Raw genomic sequence first — 15,170 nt, 5'->3', positions numbered from 1 at the left:
AACATGCCAACACCTCCAAATTTGTGCAAACAAATGTACAGATGAATACCCACAACTCATTCCATCAAGCCAAAGGCATGGTGGAAAAAGAAGCTTTTAATAATCTCTTGAAAAATAAGATGGGAAGGCATCAGCCAAGACCTTGAGGAAGACTGTAAGGTCAGCAGAGAGAAGATCTTCCATCTCTTCCAGATCCTATAAAGCTCACAAGGAGGAGAGATTTTCAGCAGGTCCACTTGAGATGAGCAGATCAATGTCATCATGGACCATGAATCTTTGAATTCAAAGAGCATCATGGACCTGTATTTCAAATAAACTTTCAAAGAGAAATCCAAAGATCTCAAATCGTATAAGGTCTCCTGCTTGAGCAGGGGGTTGGACTTAGCTCCATGGTCCCTTCCAACTCTATTCTGGTTGATTGATTGATTGAAACCACATGGATACTTCATGAAGACCTAAATGGGATTCAAGGAACCATGAAATTTGCTTCACTTTCCAATTTTTTCTCCTTAACGGTTAGGAGTCAATGACTTTTTAGGTGATCATCACTCAATTTCAAGTAGTATTCTAAATGCGAAAGTCAACACATTTCAATATTCCTGAACATGTGTTCTTATTTGAGCAGAGAGAGATCCTTCCAGACTTCTTAGAGTTTTAAATTGCTTTTAAATTAGATAGGCAGTGCTCAGCATGGACTATCATCTCATCTATTTTTGTGACCCCAGGATAACAAGAAAGGGAGCTGGAACTTATTCTGAGCTTCCTTCTTTGTTCCCAACTGTAACATTTGAAACAACAATTGCAATACTTAATCTCACTTGAATTTAGGACACAACTCTAGAACTCGACTGTCTTGTTCCGGGTAGGAGATTTTTTAAAAATACTGTATTTTTCAGAGTATAAAATGCTCCAAAGTATAAGATGCACTTAGATTTTGGGGAGGAAAACAAGGGGAAAATATCTGCCTCTGCCTCTCAGCAATTTACCTCCTTGCAACAAACAGTACAGACAATATACACAGTTTGCAGTGTTATGTTTCAGACTATACTTGTACAGATGCTGTTAAAATTGATGTGCTTTCTGGAAGTATAGTTATTCTATGCTATTTAAAAGAATAGCACTTTTTAAAAGAATAGCAGGGGGCCTCTTCAAATCAAGCATTTATTTTAAAAAGCTTCTTCCTTATTGGTAAGTTGTCTGGAATAATAATAAAGCAGTCTTTAAAAAATAAGTCTAATAATTTGAACATTCTATAGGTATTTATAGTTGTTGACTTACCTTCTTGAAGCAAACAGCCTGATTAGCACAAGAAAAAAAATATCTGTCTCCCAGCAATTTGCCACCTGGAGCAAACAGCAACTTTCACTTTCAATTCCTCCCAATCATCAGCTGTTACAGGCTGCAGGGATTGCTATAGCTTATTGAAGCCTCCACAAGCCCCCCCCCCTTTGCTGCAAAGAGGTAAATTGCTGGGAGGCAGAGGCCAAAGAGTTGGGGGTGGTGGGTGGGGCTACATTCAGTGTATAAGACGCACCCAAATTTTCACCCTCTTTGCGGGGGGGGGGGCGGAAAGGTGCATCTTATACTCCGAAAAATACGGTAGTCATTTTGAGTTTGCTACATTTCAAGCTTACAATGTTTTGTACATTTCTAATTACAGGGCTAAGGGATGCAATGGCTCAGTGGCTAAGATGGTGAGCTTGTTGATCAGAAAGGTCGGCAGTTGGGCGGTTCGAATCCCTAGCGCCGCGTAATGGAGTGAGCTCCCATTACTTTTCCCAGCTTCTGCCAACCTAGCAGTTCAAAAGCATGTAAAAATGCAAGTAGAAAAATAGGAACGACCTTTGGTGGGAAGGTCACAGCGTTCTGTGCACCTTCGCTGTTTAGTCATGCCAGCCACATGACCACAGAGATGTCTTTGAACAGTGCTGGCTCTTCGGCTTTGAAACAGAGATGAGCACCACCCCCTAGAGTCAGGAACAAGTAGCACATTGTGCGATGGGAACCTTTATCTTTTAATTACAGGGCTATGCAATTGCCAGCCTTGCTTGCAAGCAAATTTGAAGAAAGCTGTTAGTGTACTTCAGCATTTCTGAACCCCAGCAACTTTAAGATGTGTGGACTTCAATACCCAGAATTCTCCAGCCAGCATGTTGAAGTCCACACGTCTTAAATTGGTTGGGGTTCAGAAATACTGGTCTAGTTCATCAGCTACAGCTACTCCTCAACTTATGACAACAACCGGGACTAGAATTGCTATGGCTCTTAAGTGAGCCACACCCAATTTTGCAACCTTCTTTTTTGCCAGAGTTGTGAAGCAAATCACTGCAGATGTTAAATGAAATATGCAGTTGTTAAGGAAATCTGGTTCTCCCACTAACTTGTCAGAAGCTGTCTGAGAAGGTTGGCAATTGCAAGACGCAAGGATGCTGCAACCATCATAAATACGTGCTGCTTGCCAAGGGCCTGAATTTAATCACATGACTGTGCAGATGCTGTGATGGTCCTGAGTGCAAGAACCAGTTGTTAGTCTTTTTTTTTCCAGTGCCATTGTAACTTCAAATCAATCAATGGCCATAATTGGAAGGCTACCTGTCTTCCAGTCTTCCATTATTTCCAAGCTCTGTTCATTAAGGAACCAGAGGAAGAAGAAGACTTGTGAGGGATTAAAAGAGCTGGTTGACAGCCCCTTTGCAAATTACATCTCATCCATCAGTGCTCCCTATGGTGCTGGACTGGGAAGATTTTCATAACTGATACTATGTACCAAGGGTGGGTTCCTGCCAGTTCTAACCTCTTCTATAGAAGAGGTTCCACAAATCTACAGTGCCGTTTAGAACCGGTTTCAGCTCCCTCCCCCTGCCCGTCCGCACATCATCAAAATGAATAGTGAGGGGAGGAATTCTGGAGCTGTCAAGTTTGAACACCCCTGGGTTTTTTAACCTAAAGGTTTAGGGATGCAAGGGTCTTGTAATTTGACAGCTTTAAGACTTGTATGCTTCAAATGCCAGAGTTTTTGAGCCAACATTTTGGTTGCTAAGCAAGAGCGTTGTTAAGTGAGTTTCACCACATTTTACAAGTTGGCCATGCCCATCCAGTCATCTGCCTGGCAAGCCACTCACACCCAGTCACAGGGCCAGCAAGCCACGCCCACAAAGCAGGCCACACCTACAGAAGAGGTTCTAAAAAAATTTGAAACCCACCACTGCTATGTACGCTACATGGGGCTATCCTGAAAGGATGACTGGAAAAACCTCTATTGGAGCAAATTGTGGTGTCTGCTAAACTATCCTTGCCATTTCTTTCCCCAAGGTCCTCCCAAAACAGCAGCCGGCTGTCACTCTGAAGGGTCCTGGTGTGTGTGTGTGGGGGGGAAGCAATTCTTGGAATAATAATTCCCGTATGAAAGACCTACATAACTATAACACATTTATGGAAGAATTTCACTTTAGAAAAGTCACCAGGCAAAGGATCTGCCACATGAAGAAAGAAAAAGAGCAGAACACAAGCTGTATTCACGTGTAGAAACTACACAGTAGTTGCCCTTTGGGGGAAAGAGAGAGAAAACAAAACAGCCCCTTGGAGATAGAAGTGCAAACGCAGAAATACTTTTGACATTCCTGAATGTCAAACAGGAAAGAGCTCCATAAACGGAGATGCTTCTTTCCCAAAAACATCCTTGAAAGGGATGCACAAACCCCATATCAAAAAGGAACACTTTCCTTATTCCATTGAAGGAGATCGAGTTACTGATCCCAATTCTCCAGGTTCTTGTCTGGAGATTATGTCCATGGTTGCATCCTTCGATACCCACCATTTCCCTTTCCCCAGTCTACTTCTAATTTTTTGTTATTTAAATACAATGAAAAGGAAGCTGACATGCTATAACGTTAAAGGCTGAATCTGAAATATACTTAATGTACTCATCCTTAAGATCTGCGGTGGCGCAGTGGTTAGAATGCAGTATTACAGGCTAACTCTGCCATAGCCTGCCCATAGTCAGGAGTTCGATCCGGACCGCTCGAGATTGATTCAACCTTCCACCCTTCCTTTGGTAAAATGAGGACCCAGATTGTTGGGGGCAATATGCTGACTCTGTAAACTGCATAAAGGTAAAGGTTCCCCTCACACATATGTGATAGTTGTTCCCAACTCTAGGGGGCGATGCTCAGCTCTGTTTCAAAGCCGAAGAGCCAGTGCTGTCCGAAGACATCTCCATGGTCATGTGGCTGGCATGACTAAATGCTGAAGCTACATGGAACGCTCTTACCTTCCCACCAAAGGTGGTCCCTATTTTTCTACTTGCATTTTTACATGCTTTCAAACTGCTAGGTTGGCAGAAACTGGGACAAGTAATGGGAGCTCACTCCGTTACACGGCACTAGGGATTTGAACCGTCGAACTGCCAACCTTTCTGCTCGAAAAGCTCTGCATCTTAGTCACTGAGCTACCACGTCCATTGTAAACTGCATAGAGAGTGCTATAACGCACTATGGGGTAGTATATAAGTCTAAGTACTATTGCTACCTTCCATTTTGGTAATTCTGAATTTATTGATCCCTAGATCCCTAGGTTTGTCTATATTTTAGAAGTCAACTAGTCCAACTTCCTGCTCAGCGCAGAATTTACTAGGGCTTCTTCACTAGTACATTAGTACAATTACTAATGTACAATTAGTACATTACTTTTGCAGCATCTTTGTTGAAACCACACCACGATAACCAAGTTGAATTCTAACCTGTGGCCCCCAGCCATGGCATGGGTAGAGGATCGCTGTGTGATTTTCCTGTGGCCCTTGATCAAGGCAGACATCTTTTATCTTGTTGTTCCTCAGCTGTAAAAAAAAACCAAAAACCAAAACAGAATGAGTTTTTGCAAGGCTAAGATAAAGACATTTTGACAAGTGCTTTCTCACAAATATTTTATAATTCCCAGAAGATTTATTGATTTGAGATGTGTTCGAATATTAGTAGTTTGCATTGGTAGCTGGGCTGCTGGTTTGAGCGCCAAGCTTGGCAATTTGGTTGCAAACATTTCATCATCATGCGAGGAGATATTGTCAGTGAGCCTTGAATTATGCTTGTCTGCCAGAACACGGGCCTTTAAATACCTTTTTATGAGATGCAAATTTGTCTGAATGTTGTTTGTTACTTCTGAGTCATGGTTTGATTGTGGATTGGCTGTTGTGATGGTTTAAGTACCACCTGTGTGATGTAAGTAGTGTCTGTGTGATGTAAAACAAACAACACTAATTTACATCACACAGACGGTACTTAAAACCAAAGACCGACACAACAATGGGGATCAGGCTGGGGAGGGGAGTGGGGACACATGCAGTCTGAAAATCAATTCCCACTGTCCTAAAATATAATCCACACTGTTTACAAAAGTAGCAATGGAAAGAATCCCAGGTCAAACAAAGCTGGACTAACATTAAGAGTAACATATTTAATCCATTCTTTATCATAGCCAAACTTACTGTGGGCTTTCCTCCCCCCAAATTACTATTAATGTATCCACCAGATATCAAGAATTATCTACCCTGATACACAGGTAATAGAAAGAAATACATTATTGTTATCTTTACAGGAAGAGTCTCCTAGGAATCTTTCTCGTTTTCTCTCCTAGCATTTTTTTCTCCTCTCTGCCAAACATTTATCTTTTTAAAGAAGTGATGGGAGATTAAAAATGATTTTTTTTCTCTTTCTGAAATGGTAAAACCTAATACCTCATCCTCATCTTCCTCCTTCTCTAGGTAGAATGGAAACTTGATATACTGTAAAGAAATAGCCGAATGTTCATTCATAAGTGATTGGTTTGGTCCGGAATAGACTAGCAATTGAAAATGAATTACGGGTGAATTATTTCTGTCTGTTTCCTTAGGCCAGGGATGGGGAATCTTTTTGTAAAGGGGTGCCAAAATTATGCCCGCGTGTCCACACCCCAATTCAATGCGCCCCATCCACTTGTGCATGCACGTGTGACTCCCGCGTATGCATGCACAACATCCCCCCTCCCATGCAGTGTGGGAGTTTTCACCATCCCCAGGCAAAAACAGCTGGCTGGTTATGCACATGTGCGCCGGAGCTAATGGCTCATGTGCCAGCAAATATGGCTCCTCATGCCACCTGTGGCATGTGGGCCATAGGTTCACCATCACAGCCTTAGGCCCTCTGCCAGCTTGTCAAGCCAATGGCCAGCAAGTGAGGGCTTCTGCAAACTTCCCAGATGCTGCTATGCAATGGCTTTCCACTGCACATTGAAGAAGTGGAGATACCTGCCCTGTTCATATACAGAAAAGGCAGGAGTTTTCAATTAAGGAGAACATTGTGAATGTCCATCACCAACACTATTAAGATAGCCCACCCATAACTTACTTTTACTTTCGAGACCTATCAGATCTCATAGATTAGGCCTCCTCCGAGTGCCATCTGCCAGCCAGTGCTGGCTGGCCACTACGCGGAGGAGAGCCTTTTCAGTAGCAGCTCCGACCCTTTGGAACGATCTCCCCGTGGAGATTCGTACCCTCACCACCCTTCAGACCTTCCGCGCAGCCCTCAAGAGCTGGCTATCCCGTCAGGCCTGGGGGTAAAGATTTGATTCGCCCCCACCCGAATGCTGAATGAATGTTGTGTATTCTTTTAATTACATGTTATGTTATATGTTACTGTTTGTATCCCCTCCCATATAAGTTGTTAGCCGCCCTGAGTCCCCTCAGGGAAAAGGGCGGCCTATAAATAAACTTATTCCATTCCATTCCATTCCATTCCAACAGTTGTTTCCTAGAGCTGTTTCGCCTATTAAAATATATTAACAGAGTAACAGAATTGGTAGGGACCTTGTAGGTCATCCAGTCCAATCCCCTACTCAAGCAGGAGACCCGACATCATTTCTGACAAATGGCAGTCCAACCTCTTCTTGAAAGTCTCAAGGGATGAAGCTCCCACAACATTTGGAGGCAACTTCTGCTCCATTGGTTGATTGTTCTCACTGTCAGAAAATTTCTCCTTATTTCCAGGTTGAATCTCTCCTTGATCAATTTCCATCCATTATTCCTTGTCTAGCCTTCAGGTGCCTTGGAAAATGATCCCTTCCTCTCTGTGGTAGCCCCTCAAATACTGGAAGACTGCTATCATGTCTCCCCTGGTCCTTCTCTTCACTAGACTAGACTAGCCATGCCCAGTTCCTTCCTGTAACTGTTCTCCATATGTTTTAGTCTCCAGTCCTCTAATCATCCTGGTCACCAAAGCTCTATATAACTAAATTTAGGAAGTGACTGTTTAAAGTAGAATTGCGTAAAACCTAAATTTGGAAATTCAATGTGAAAATCACTTGGTTGAATGAAGAAGAATCAAAGCAACTTTCCAAATGGACTGAGAGCTGGAATCATTTAGATTGGCAAATCAATTTGAATGCTTAAATCAAATCAACCAGGCCATCCAACCTGAATTGAGATTAGAATTAGGCAGCACCCTATCCATACATCTAAAGCCAATTCAGATCATGCTGCCTAAAACCAATAGTAGACCAGGAATGGGAAACTCATGTCCCACCAGATGTGATTGGTCTATAATTCAAAGTACCTGAGGGTAGGACAAGAAGCAATGGGTGGAAAGTAATCAAGGAGAGAAGCAACTTAGAACTAAGGAGAACATTCTTGACAGAACAATTAATGAGTGGAACAACTTGCCTCCAGAAGTTGTGAATGCTCCAACACTGAAGGTTTTTAAGAAGATATTGGATAACCATTTGTCTGAAGTGGTGTAGGGTTTCCTGCCTAAGTAGGTGGTTGGATTAGAAGACCACCAAGGTCCCTTCCAATCTGTTATTCTATTCTATTTTGTTCTGTTCTGTTCTATTCTATTCCCTTCAGCCTTGGCTATGAAACTAATGTTAACAGTTGACAAGACATATAGCCTGATGAATATTGCAAATCAATAAAGGGCATAAAGCCTTCCTAATCAAATGAGAATCCAGAGGATTGGAAGACTAAACAAATACAAGAAATAGGAAAGAAACAACAGAAGACATCCACTCATCCTTCTATAATTAGGGCAGAAAAAATATAACACACATTTCATACCTGATGTGATTCATCATAAAGTAGAATGGATCAGGAATCAAAGTGCACTTATAGCCAACTGTTTTTTTGTTTTATTTTTTTGTGAATTCTACAACTAATTTCTCTCCACTCAATTTCTGGCAAAGGAGAATGTTCTCTCCTCATCAGGTCCAATGACTGACATTATTTAGAGAGGCAGAACAGGGACCAGGGTAAGGCTATCAGATGCTACCACCACTTTGATTTGATAACAATGAGATGGTAGATGGCCACCTATTTTGAGCCGTTTCTTCAAAGAGAGAGCCTCAAATGCAATTGTTACATTGGTGGTCCACGTTCACAATAAGGAGGACCTTACTATGCACGTAAGAAATGTGTTTTGCAAGCAAAGGACCCCAGCTTTAATCTTTCCATTGAAAAAAAAAAAGGATCACAATTAGCCCAGCTGGGAAATTGCTTAGGGCTCATTCTATTGCAGCCATAATGACCATGGCTGGTGGTAAAGAAGTTGCCAAGCTCAAAAAACAATTTGAAAATCACTTGCTTGAATGAAGAATCAAAACAATTTTCCAAATGGACTGACAGTTGAAATCAATTAGATTTCCAAATCAATTTGGGTGGTTAAATCAAATCAAGCAGGGCTGTCAGGGTTCCCACAGATGAGAGCCAAGCTTCAAAAGAAATCCAGTTATTTATTAGAAGCAACATGTCGGCAGGTACCCAAGTGAAGCCAGCTCTGACCCCCACATAATTTACAGCCCAATTATGACCCTGTTTTCCCCTCCCCCCCCAGGGTGTATCACAAATCACATTCTCCAATGGAGCACTTTCACGGCCTTCCTCCGGCTGCTGTGGGTAACCTGGGATAAAGAGCCAAGGTGACGCAGTGGTTAGGGTGCAGTACTGCAGGCCAGTTCAGCTGACTGTGATCTGCAGTTCAGCGGTTCAAATCTCACCGGCTTAAGGTCGACTCAGCCTTCCATCCTTCCGAGGTGGGTGAAATGAGGACCCAGACTGTGGGGGCAAGTTGCTGACTCAATTTGCTAAAAAATTTGTAAACCGCTTAGAGAGGGCTGAAAGCCCTATTAAGCGGTATAGAAGTCTAATAAATAAATAAATAAATAATAAATAAATAAATAAATAATAAATAAATAAATAAATAAATAAATAAATAAATAAATAAATAAATAAATAAATAAATAAATAAATAAATAAATAAATAAATCCTTAAGAGAGATAAGTCTGGAATGTGTGTCTGTCTTTTGCTGCTGTGCTATTTCATTGGGCGAGTTGACAAGGCCATCCAAATTGAACTGAGATTAGAAATAGATGGCACCTAGTCCCTATTATCTAAAACCAATTCAGATTTAGCTTGGGGGGTGCCTACACCAGGACCCACCAGATGTGATTAATCTATAAGTCCTATCAGTTCTGGCTATGATAACTAACGTTAAGAAATGACATCATCTTGATAAAGAGTCACGAAAGTTTCTCAAGTAGAAAGCTGAAGTGTACAGCAATGGTGCAAATCTTGATGGCATCTACTGCAACTGATAACCAACAAAGACAATATTCAAGAAGAATAGTAACTGAGCTCCCCAAACCCCCTGAAAGATACTAACTCTCCTGGTGTAGACTATTCTGGATTAAATGGAACATGACGAAATGAAACTGATTCCAGAGATATTTGTGATCTTCTGTTCTGAAGGCAAGAATTACATTGGATAGCCATTGGGGTTGGCTGAAGGAGTTTCAATTCCAGTTTGGAGTAAAACTGGCTGATTCTAGCTACTCCCTGCAGATCTCATTAGAAAATGGTTGGAGGAGAGACATAAAATGTACTCTAAATTCACAGTCAATCCCTACATATTCCATGTGGTAAGTTCCTTCTTAATTACCTCTCCATAGGCAATGGTGTTATTGTATCTTCTCATTTCTGGGTAAACGTGATCCAGGTACCACTGGAAACTCTTGCATTTCAAACTTTTTCTTAATGCTTTTCGCTCCGAAACATCCCCGATATCAATTCCTGGGTTCTGAAAGACAGGTATATGGTTACATCATCACTTTCCCTTGTTGCTATGCTCTGAATGTCAGGGTTACAAATAGCATCCTCAAACAAATCACATTCTAAGGCAAGCAGTTCCTCAAAGTTGCAATTTATTAAAAGAGCCATGTTGGCACATCTGGGAAAACCCGAATCTGGAAGCTTCCAGGTTTTCCCACTCAGTTGAAAGTTCAAGATCCTGCCCCAACACCCTCAAATCCATCACATTGTCCAATCTTCCACTGCCACGGTGACAGATTCTACCCATCCAGTTCCGGCCAGGTGCAGAGACAAAAGATGACCTTGAGTTTCTAAGAAGAATGTTATTATGGCTGCATATCACCCAATTCCAAATAATCCCCCCTCCCATTTTCCCACAGTAGAAAGTGTGCCAAGCCTGATGTCCAAAAAGAAAAGATCGCTTGCAGGCATGACACATAGCTTATGATGTCACCCTTGAGGCAGTGGTGGGATTCAATTTTTTTTATTACCAGTTCTGTGGGCGTTGCTTGGTGGGCATGGCGTGGCTTGGTGGGCGTGGCAGGGGAAGAGCCGAGGTGGCACAGTGGTTAGAGTGCAGTACTGCAGCCACTTCAGCTGACTGTTAGTTGCAGTTTGGCAGTTCAAATCTCACCGGCTCAAGGTTGACTCAGCCTTCCATCCTTCCGAGGTGGGTAAAATGAGGACCCAGACTGTGGGGGCAATATGCTGACTCTGTAAACCGCTTAGAGAGGGCTGAAAGCCCTATGAAGCGGTATATAAGTCAAACTGCTAGGACAGTGTAAAATCTCCATTCCCACCCCACTCCAGGGGAAGGTTATTGCATAATCCCCATTCCCTCTCAATCAGCTGGGATTTGGAGGCAGAGAATAGATTGGAGCGGGACCAGTCAGAGGTGGTAATTACCGGTTCTCCAAACTACTCAAAATTTCCGCTATCAGTTCTCCAGAACTAATCAGAACCTGCTGAATACCACCTCTGCCTTGAGGTCTCTCTCTTCTTTTCACATAGGAAATTCCTAAGAAACGTACAACAAGTTTGGCAATACATCTGGAGTTAGGCAGCCCAACAGCCTCTTTATAAAGTGTGAGTAATCTTTGGCCTAAAAATCACCCCCGGTATTAAATTCCCATTCATCCCAGCCAATACAGCTTGTCATGGTCGTTGTCATATTGGTGTCAGAAGATGCAACGAGGAACTTCCAGGTTGAAAGGATTAACTGGTGACATCACCATTGCCTGGGGGATGCCCAGTTGGGGACTCCTTTCACACCCCTATTAATAAGCCCACCAAAATGGTACCCATTTATCTGCTCGCATTTGCATACCTTTGAACTGCTAGGTCAGCAGGAGCAGGAGGAAATGATAGGAACTCACCCTACCACACAGCAGTACTCGAGTCTCAAACATGGGCTTGCTGATTGTCAACTCAGCATTCTAACCATGTGAGCCACTGCGCTCCTACCAATACAGCTAAGGATATGGAGTATAATTCATTGGCAAAGCCTCTGCTTTATATCTAGAACGGGGGTGTCAAAATGGCAGCCTGTGGGCTGGATGCACCATGCGCAGGCCACGCCCACCCCAGCTCCGTGAATGGGAAAAATGTTGCAAAATGTCATGTAACGGTAACGTGATGCAGCAAGTTTGACACCCGTGATCTAGACGTTCAAACCCCATCATCTCCAACTAAGAGTAGCAAAATGTTTTCCTGAAATCTTTATGAATGGTAATAGATGAAACATTCTGAAATCAGCACACTACCTTTTGATTTTCAAATCAAAGGAAAAGTCTGCTCTGATTTTTTCTGGAACTTGGGATAACTCAAAGCAACTTAGTCCTATGGTCAGAAGAGGTTATGATTCCAATCTCTGAAAGCCACCTTTTTCTGGAATGCAGGCTTGGGACATATAAAAAGGTAACCTTCTCAGCATTAATATCTGCTGATTTAATGAGATATCCAGAATGTTACATTTATAATTTTAAGAAGCCTGGTTAGCTTGTTCTTTAATGAGAGTTTGTGTCTCCAACCTGTCATCGTCATCATTGTCACCTTCAATGCCCTCATCGTCATCATCATGATCACTATTTTCATACATATATGCATACCGATCATGCTATTTTTTCAAAGTAAGCAAAGTTAGGCAAAGCAGAGAAAAGGATTAGGAAGTCATGAAGACAAACGATAAGAAAGAAGAAAGAGAACTCTAACTAAATTTATATCAATGCCATCACCGCATCCTTCTATATCTGTCTATCTTTGCAAGCAATCTTTGCTTCTGAAGAATGTTGGAGACTGCAAATTCCTCCTACTAGCTGTGATCTGGGCAACCAGATGTTGGCTTGAAAGATTAGAGTAGAGATTCTACCTTGCACACAAAATTATGGTATGCTTGGGGCAAAACGTACCCTTTAATTAAGGGTATTTAAAATAGCCTACCTCTTCTCTATCTAACAGAAATGCTGAAGAGTTATGCGAAAATCTTGATTGACTGAAGCCCTGATAGGCAGTGGAAGTCAATATTCATGGAAGCTTTTGCCGTTGATATTTTTTAATTGTTGTGGTAGTTACTATTGTTAAGGGAGATGACTGACGTGAGACCAAACTATTATGCTCCCATAAATTGCATTTTCATTCTTTCTACTGCCAGTGTTCAGAAACGAATGCCATGGAATGAATTTGCAGCCCCAAACAACACCATCTATCTAAATGTTTATGGAAATCTCATATTTCATAAGTGCAAGGGGGGAAAAATCTGAAAAGGGAAAAGAAAAACTCGGAAATTTTTGGAGGACTAAAATGTGAACAACAGAGACTGGGCCATCTCATACAATGAGAAATACTATGGAAAGAAGTAATTAAACACTTGATGGGGTGGAGAAAGTTTTAAAAATCCCTTATAAAGGGCAAAAGTTGGTTAAGGAGTTTTTCCACATTTAGCTGAAAGTCCCAGTTATAATTTTCTATTTTTCAATCACAATTACCTTTAACACATTTCTGAGACATTGGGTTCATATATATATATATATATATATATATATATATATATATATATATATGTGTGTGTGTGTGTGTGTGTGTGTGTGTGTGTGTGTGTGTGTGTGTGTGTGTGTGTGTTTTATTTGTGCTGATAAATAAATAAAGGGAGACTAGTATAGATCTATTTCAAGCTATTTAGCTCTCATCAGCTAGCCATACCCTTACTGGGATTCGAACCTGTGCTGTATCTTAGGCAAACGTCTTAGCCATTATGCCACAGGTCTCCTCCTTATCAGCTGAAGCCAGGGAAGAAGGTATATATTTAGTGTCACAACCCCTGGTAAGCCCCAATTATGGGAGGAAGCTAACTGCTTTCATCCTCCCATATTTGGGCATACCAGGGGTTGTGACACTAAATACATACATACATACATACATACATACATACATACATACATACACACACACACCCACACACACACACATATATATATATATACACACACACACACACATATATATATATATATATATTTTAAAAAGCAAAATAGGTTTTCTCAATTTTGATACTATCCATACTATCCAGTCTGAAAAGAAATATATTTCAGGGTAGTGAATGTTTGTGAATATTTGGAATTATAGCTTCTGTTGTCCGGGAGATTTGATTCGGGATCCACGTTTCTTTCTTTCTTTCTTTCTTTCTTTCTTTCTTTCTTTCTTTCTTTCTTTCTTTCTTTCTTTCTTTCTTTCTCCCCCTCCCTCTTTCTCTCTGTCTCTCTCTCTTTCTCTTTCCTTCTCTCTTCTTTCTTTCTTTCTTCATTTCTATTGAGTTCAACCTATGCTTGATTAGCAGCTTAAAAAACACACAAAGCTTATCTTTCAAGATGACAACTCTCAAGGCAAAGAACAAAGATAAAAGCAAAAAAAAATCAATAAAACACACCAAAGGAGATGATAACCAGAAAAACAAAGACCGAAATCAGTGAAACTAAGCGTGCCAGAGAAGAAAGAAATAAGTTTTTAAGCCCGATTAAAAGTCCAAGATCTCATTTCTAACAAGGCTGAATAAACAATTGGCTTCTGTATTGATGATGTATCTTCACTAGTAAAACTCTCCCCACTTCGCTATCAACCTGATAATTAAATTAGTATTGCTTTTTTTTAATGAAAAGGAATGTCACAATGGATGGCTTTAAAAGCTAAAGGTTCCCCTTGCACATATGTGCTAGTCATTCCCGACTCTAGGGGGCGGTGCTCATCTTCATTTCAAAGCCGAAGAGCCAGCGCTGTCCAAAGATGTCTCTGTTGTCATGTGGCCGGCATGACTAAACGTCGAAGGTGCACGGAACACTGTTACCTTCCCACCAAAGTGGTTCCTATTTTTCTACTTGCATTTTTTATGTGCTTTCGAATTGCTAGGTTGGCAGAAGCTGGAACAAGTAACGGGAGCTCACTCTGTTTGGCGGCAATAGGGATTTGAACTGCCAAACTGCCTTTCTGATCGACAAGCTCAGCATCTTAGCCACTGAGCCACCGCGCCCCTTCTAGCCTGCTTTAGCCAATCTCAAAAAACAAAAAACAAAAAACCAAATCCTGAGTAATGTTAGATCTGGTTAGAACTTGGAGGGAGAACATTAGGAAGTCCAGATCTGTAGCCCAGATGGTAAAGTGAAAATATCTGGAAAATTGAAAAAAAATGGCAATATTCTAGCCTACCGTAATTAAGAAAATAATATATATGGAAGTCAGCACCTAGATGACTTTGACTAAGCTTGGAAAGAGAAAACGGTGTTAGACTTTATTAGCATTAGAATGAGAGACCTTCAGGTGATACATTGGGAGGTTAAAAAGAAATCATTAAAAAGGCAATTGCGAAGCACTGTTCCACATTGTTTCCAAGAAAATAACACGGACATATCCATGAAATCCTCAGGAGCTGGAATTCAATTTAAGTTTTCCTTACTTACATTGAGAAAAAAAAGAAAGAAAATCATAGGGGTATGGATGGGTTTCCTCTTGTAACCAAGCACCACACTTCAGATATATTTGTTTGCTTTTAGGTTTTATTTCTCAAAATGTCGT

The 15,170-nt window shown here is 41.2% G+C and overlaps 1 protein-coding gene across 1 annotated transcript in view; it reads right to left on the bottom strand.

The window, feature by feature from the left end:
* GALNT17 (polypeptide N-acetylgalactosaminyltransferase 17) overlaps positions 1-15,170 on the bottom strand; it is a 387,132-nt gene that overhangs the window by 17,156 nt on the left and 354,806 nt on the right. The window contains exons 8-9 of the mRNA XM_032216602.1: positions 9,961-10,098; positions 4,739-4,834 (exon numbers count right to left, since the gene is read on the bottom strand). Coding sequence (XP_032072493.1) covers positions 4,739-4,834; positions 9,961-10,098 — 234 coding nt within the window. The remainder of the gene's footprint in view (positions 1-4,738; positions 4,835-9,960; positions 10,099-15,170) is intronic.

Source organism: Thamnophis elegans, chromosome 4, assembly GCF_009769535.1.
Source record: "Thamnophis elegans isolate rThaEle1 chromosome 4, rThaEle1.pri, whole genome shotgun sequence".
NCBI classification, from domain to species: Eukaryota; Metazoa; Chordata; class Lepidosauria; order Squamata; family Colubridae; genus Thamnophis; species Thamnophis elegans.
This window is presented reverse-complemented; position numbering and strand designations above follow the sequence as displayed.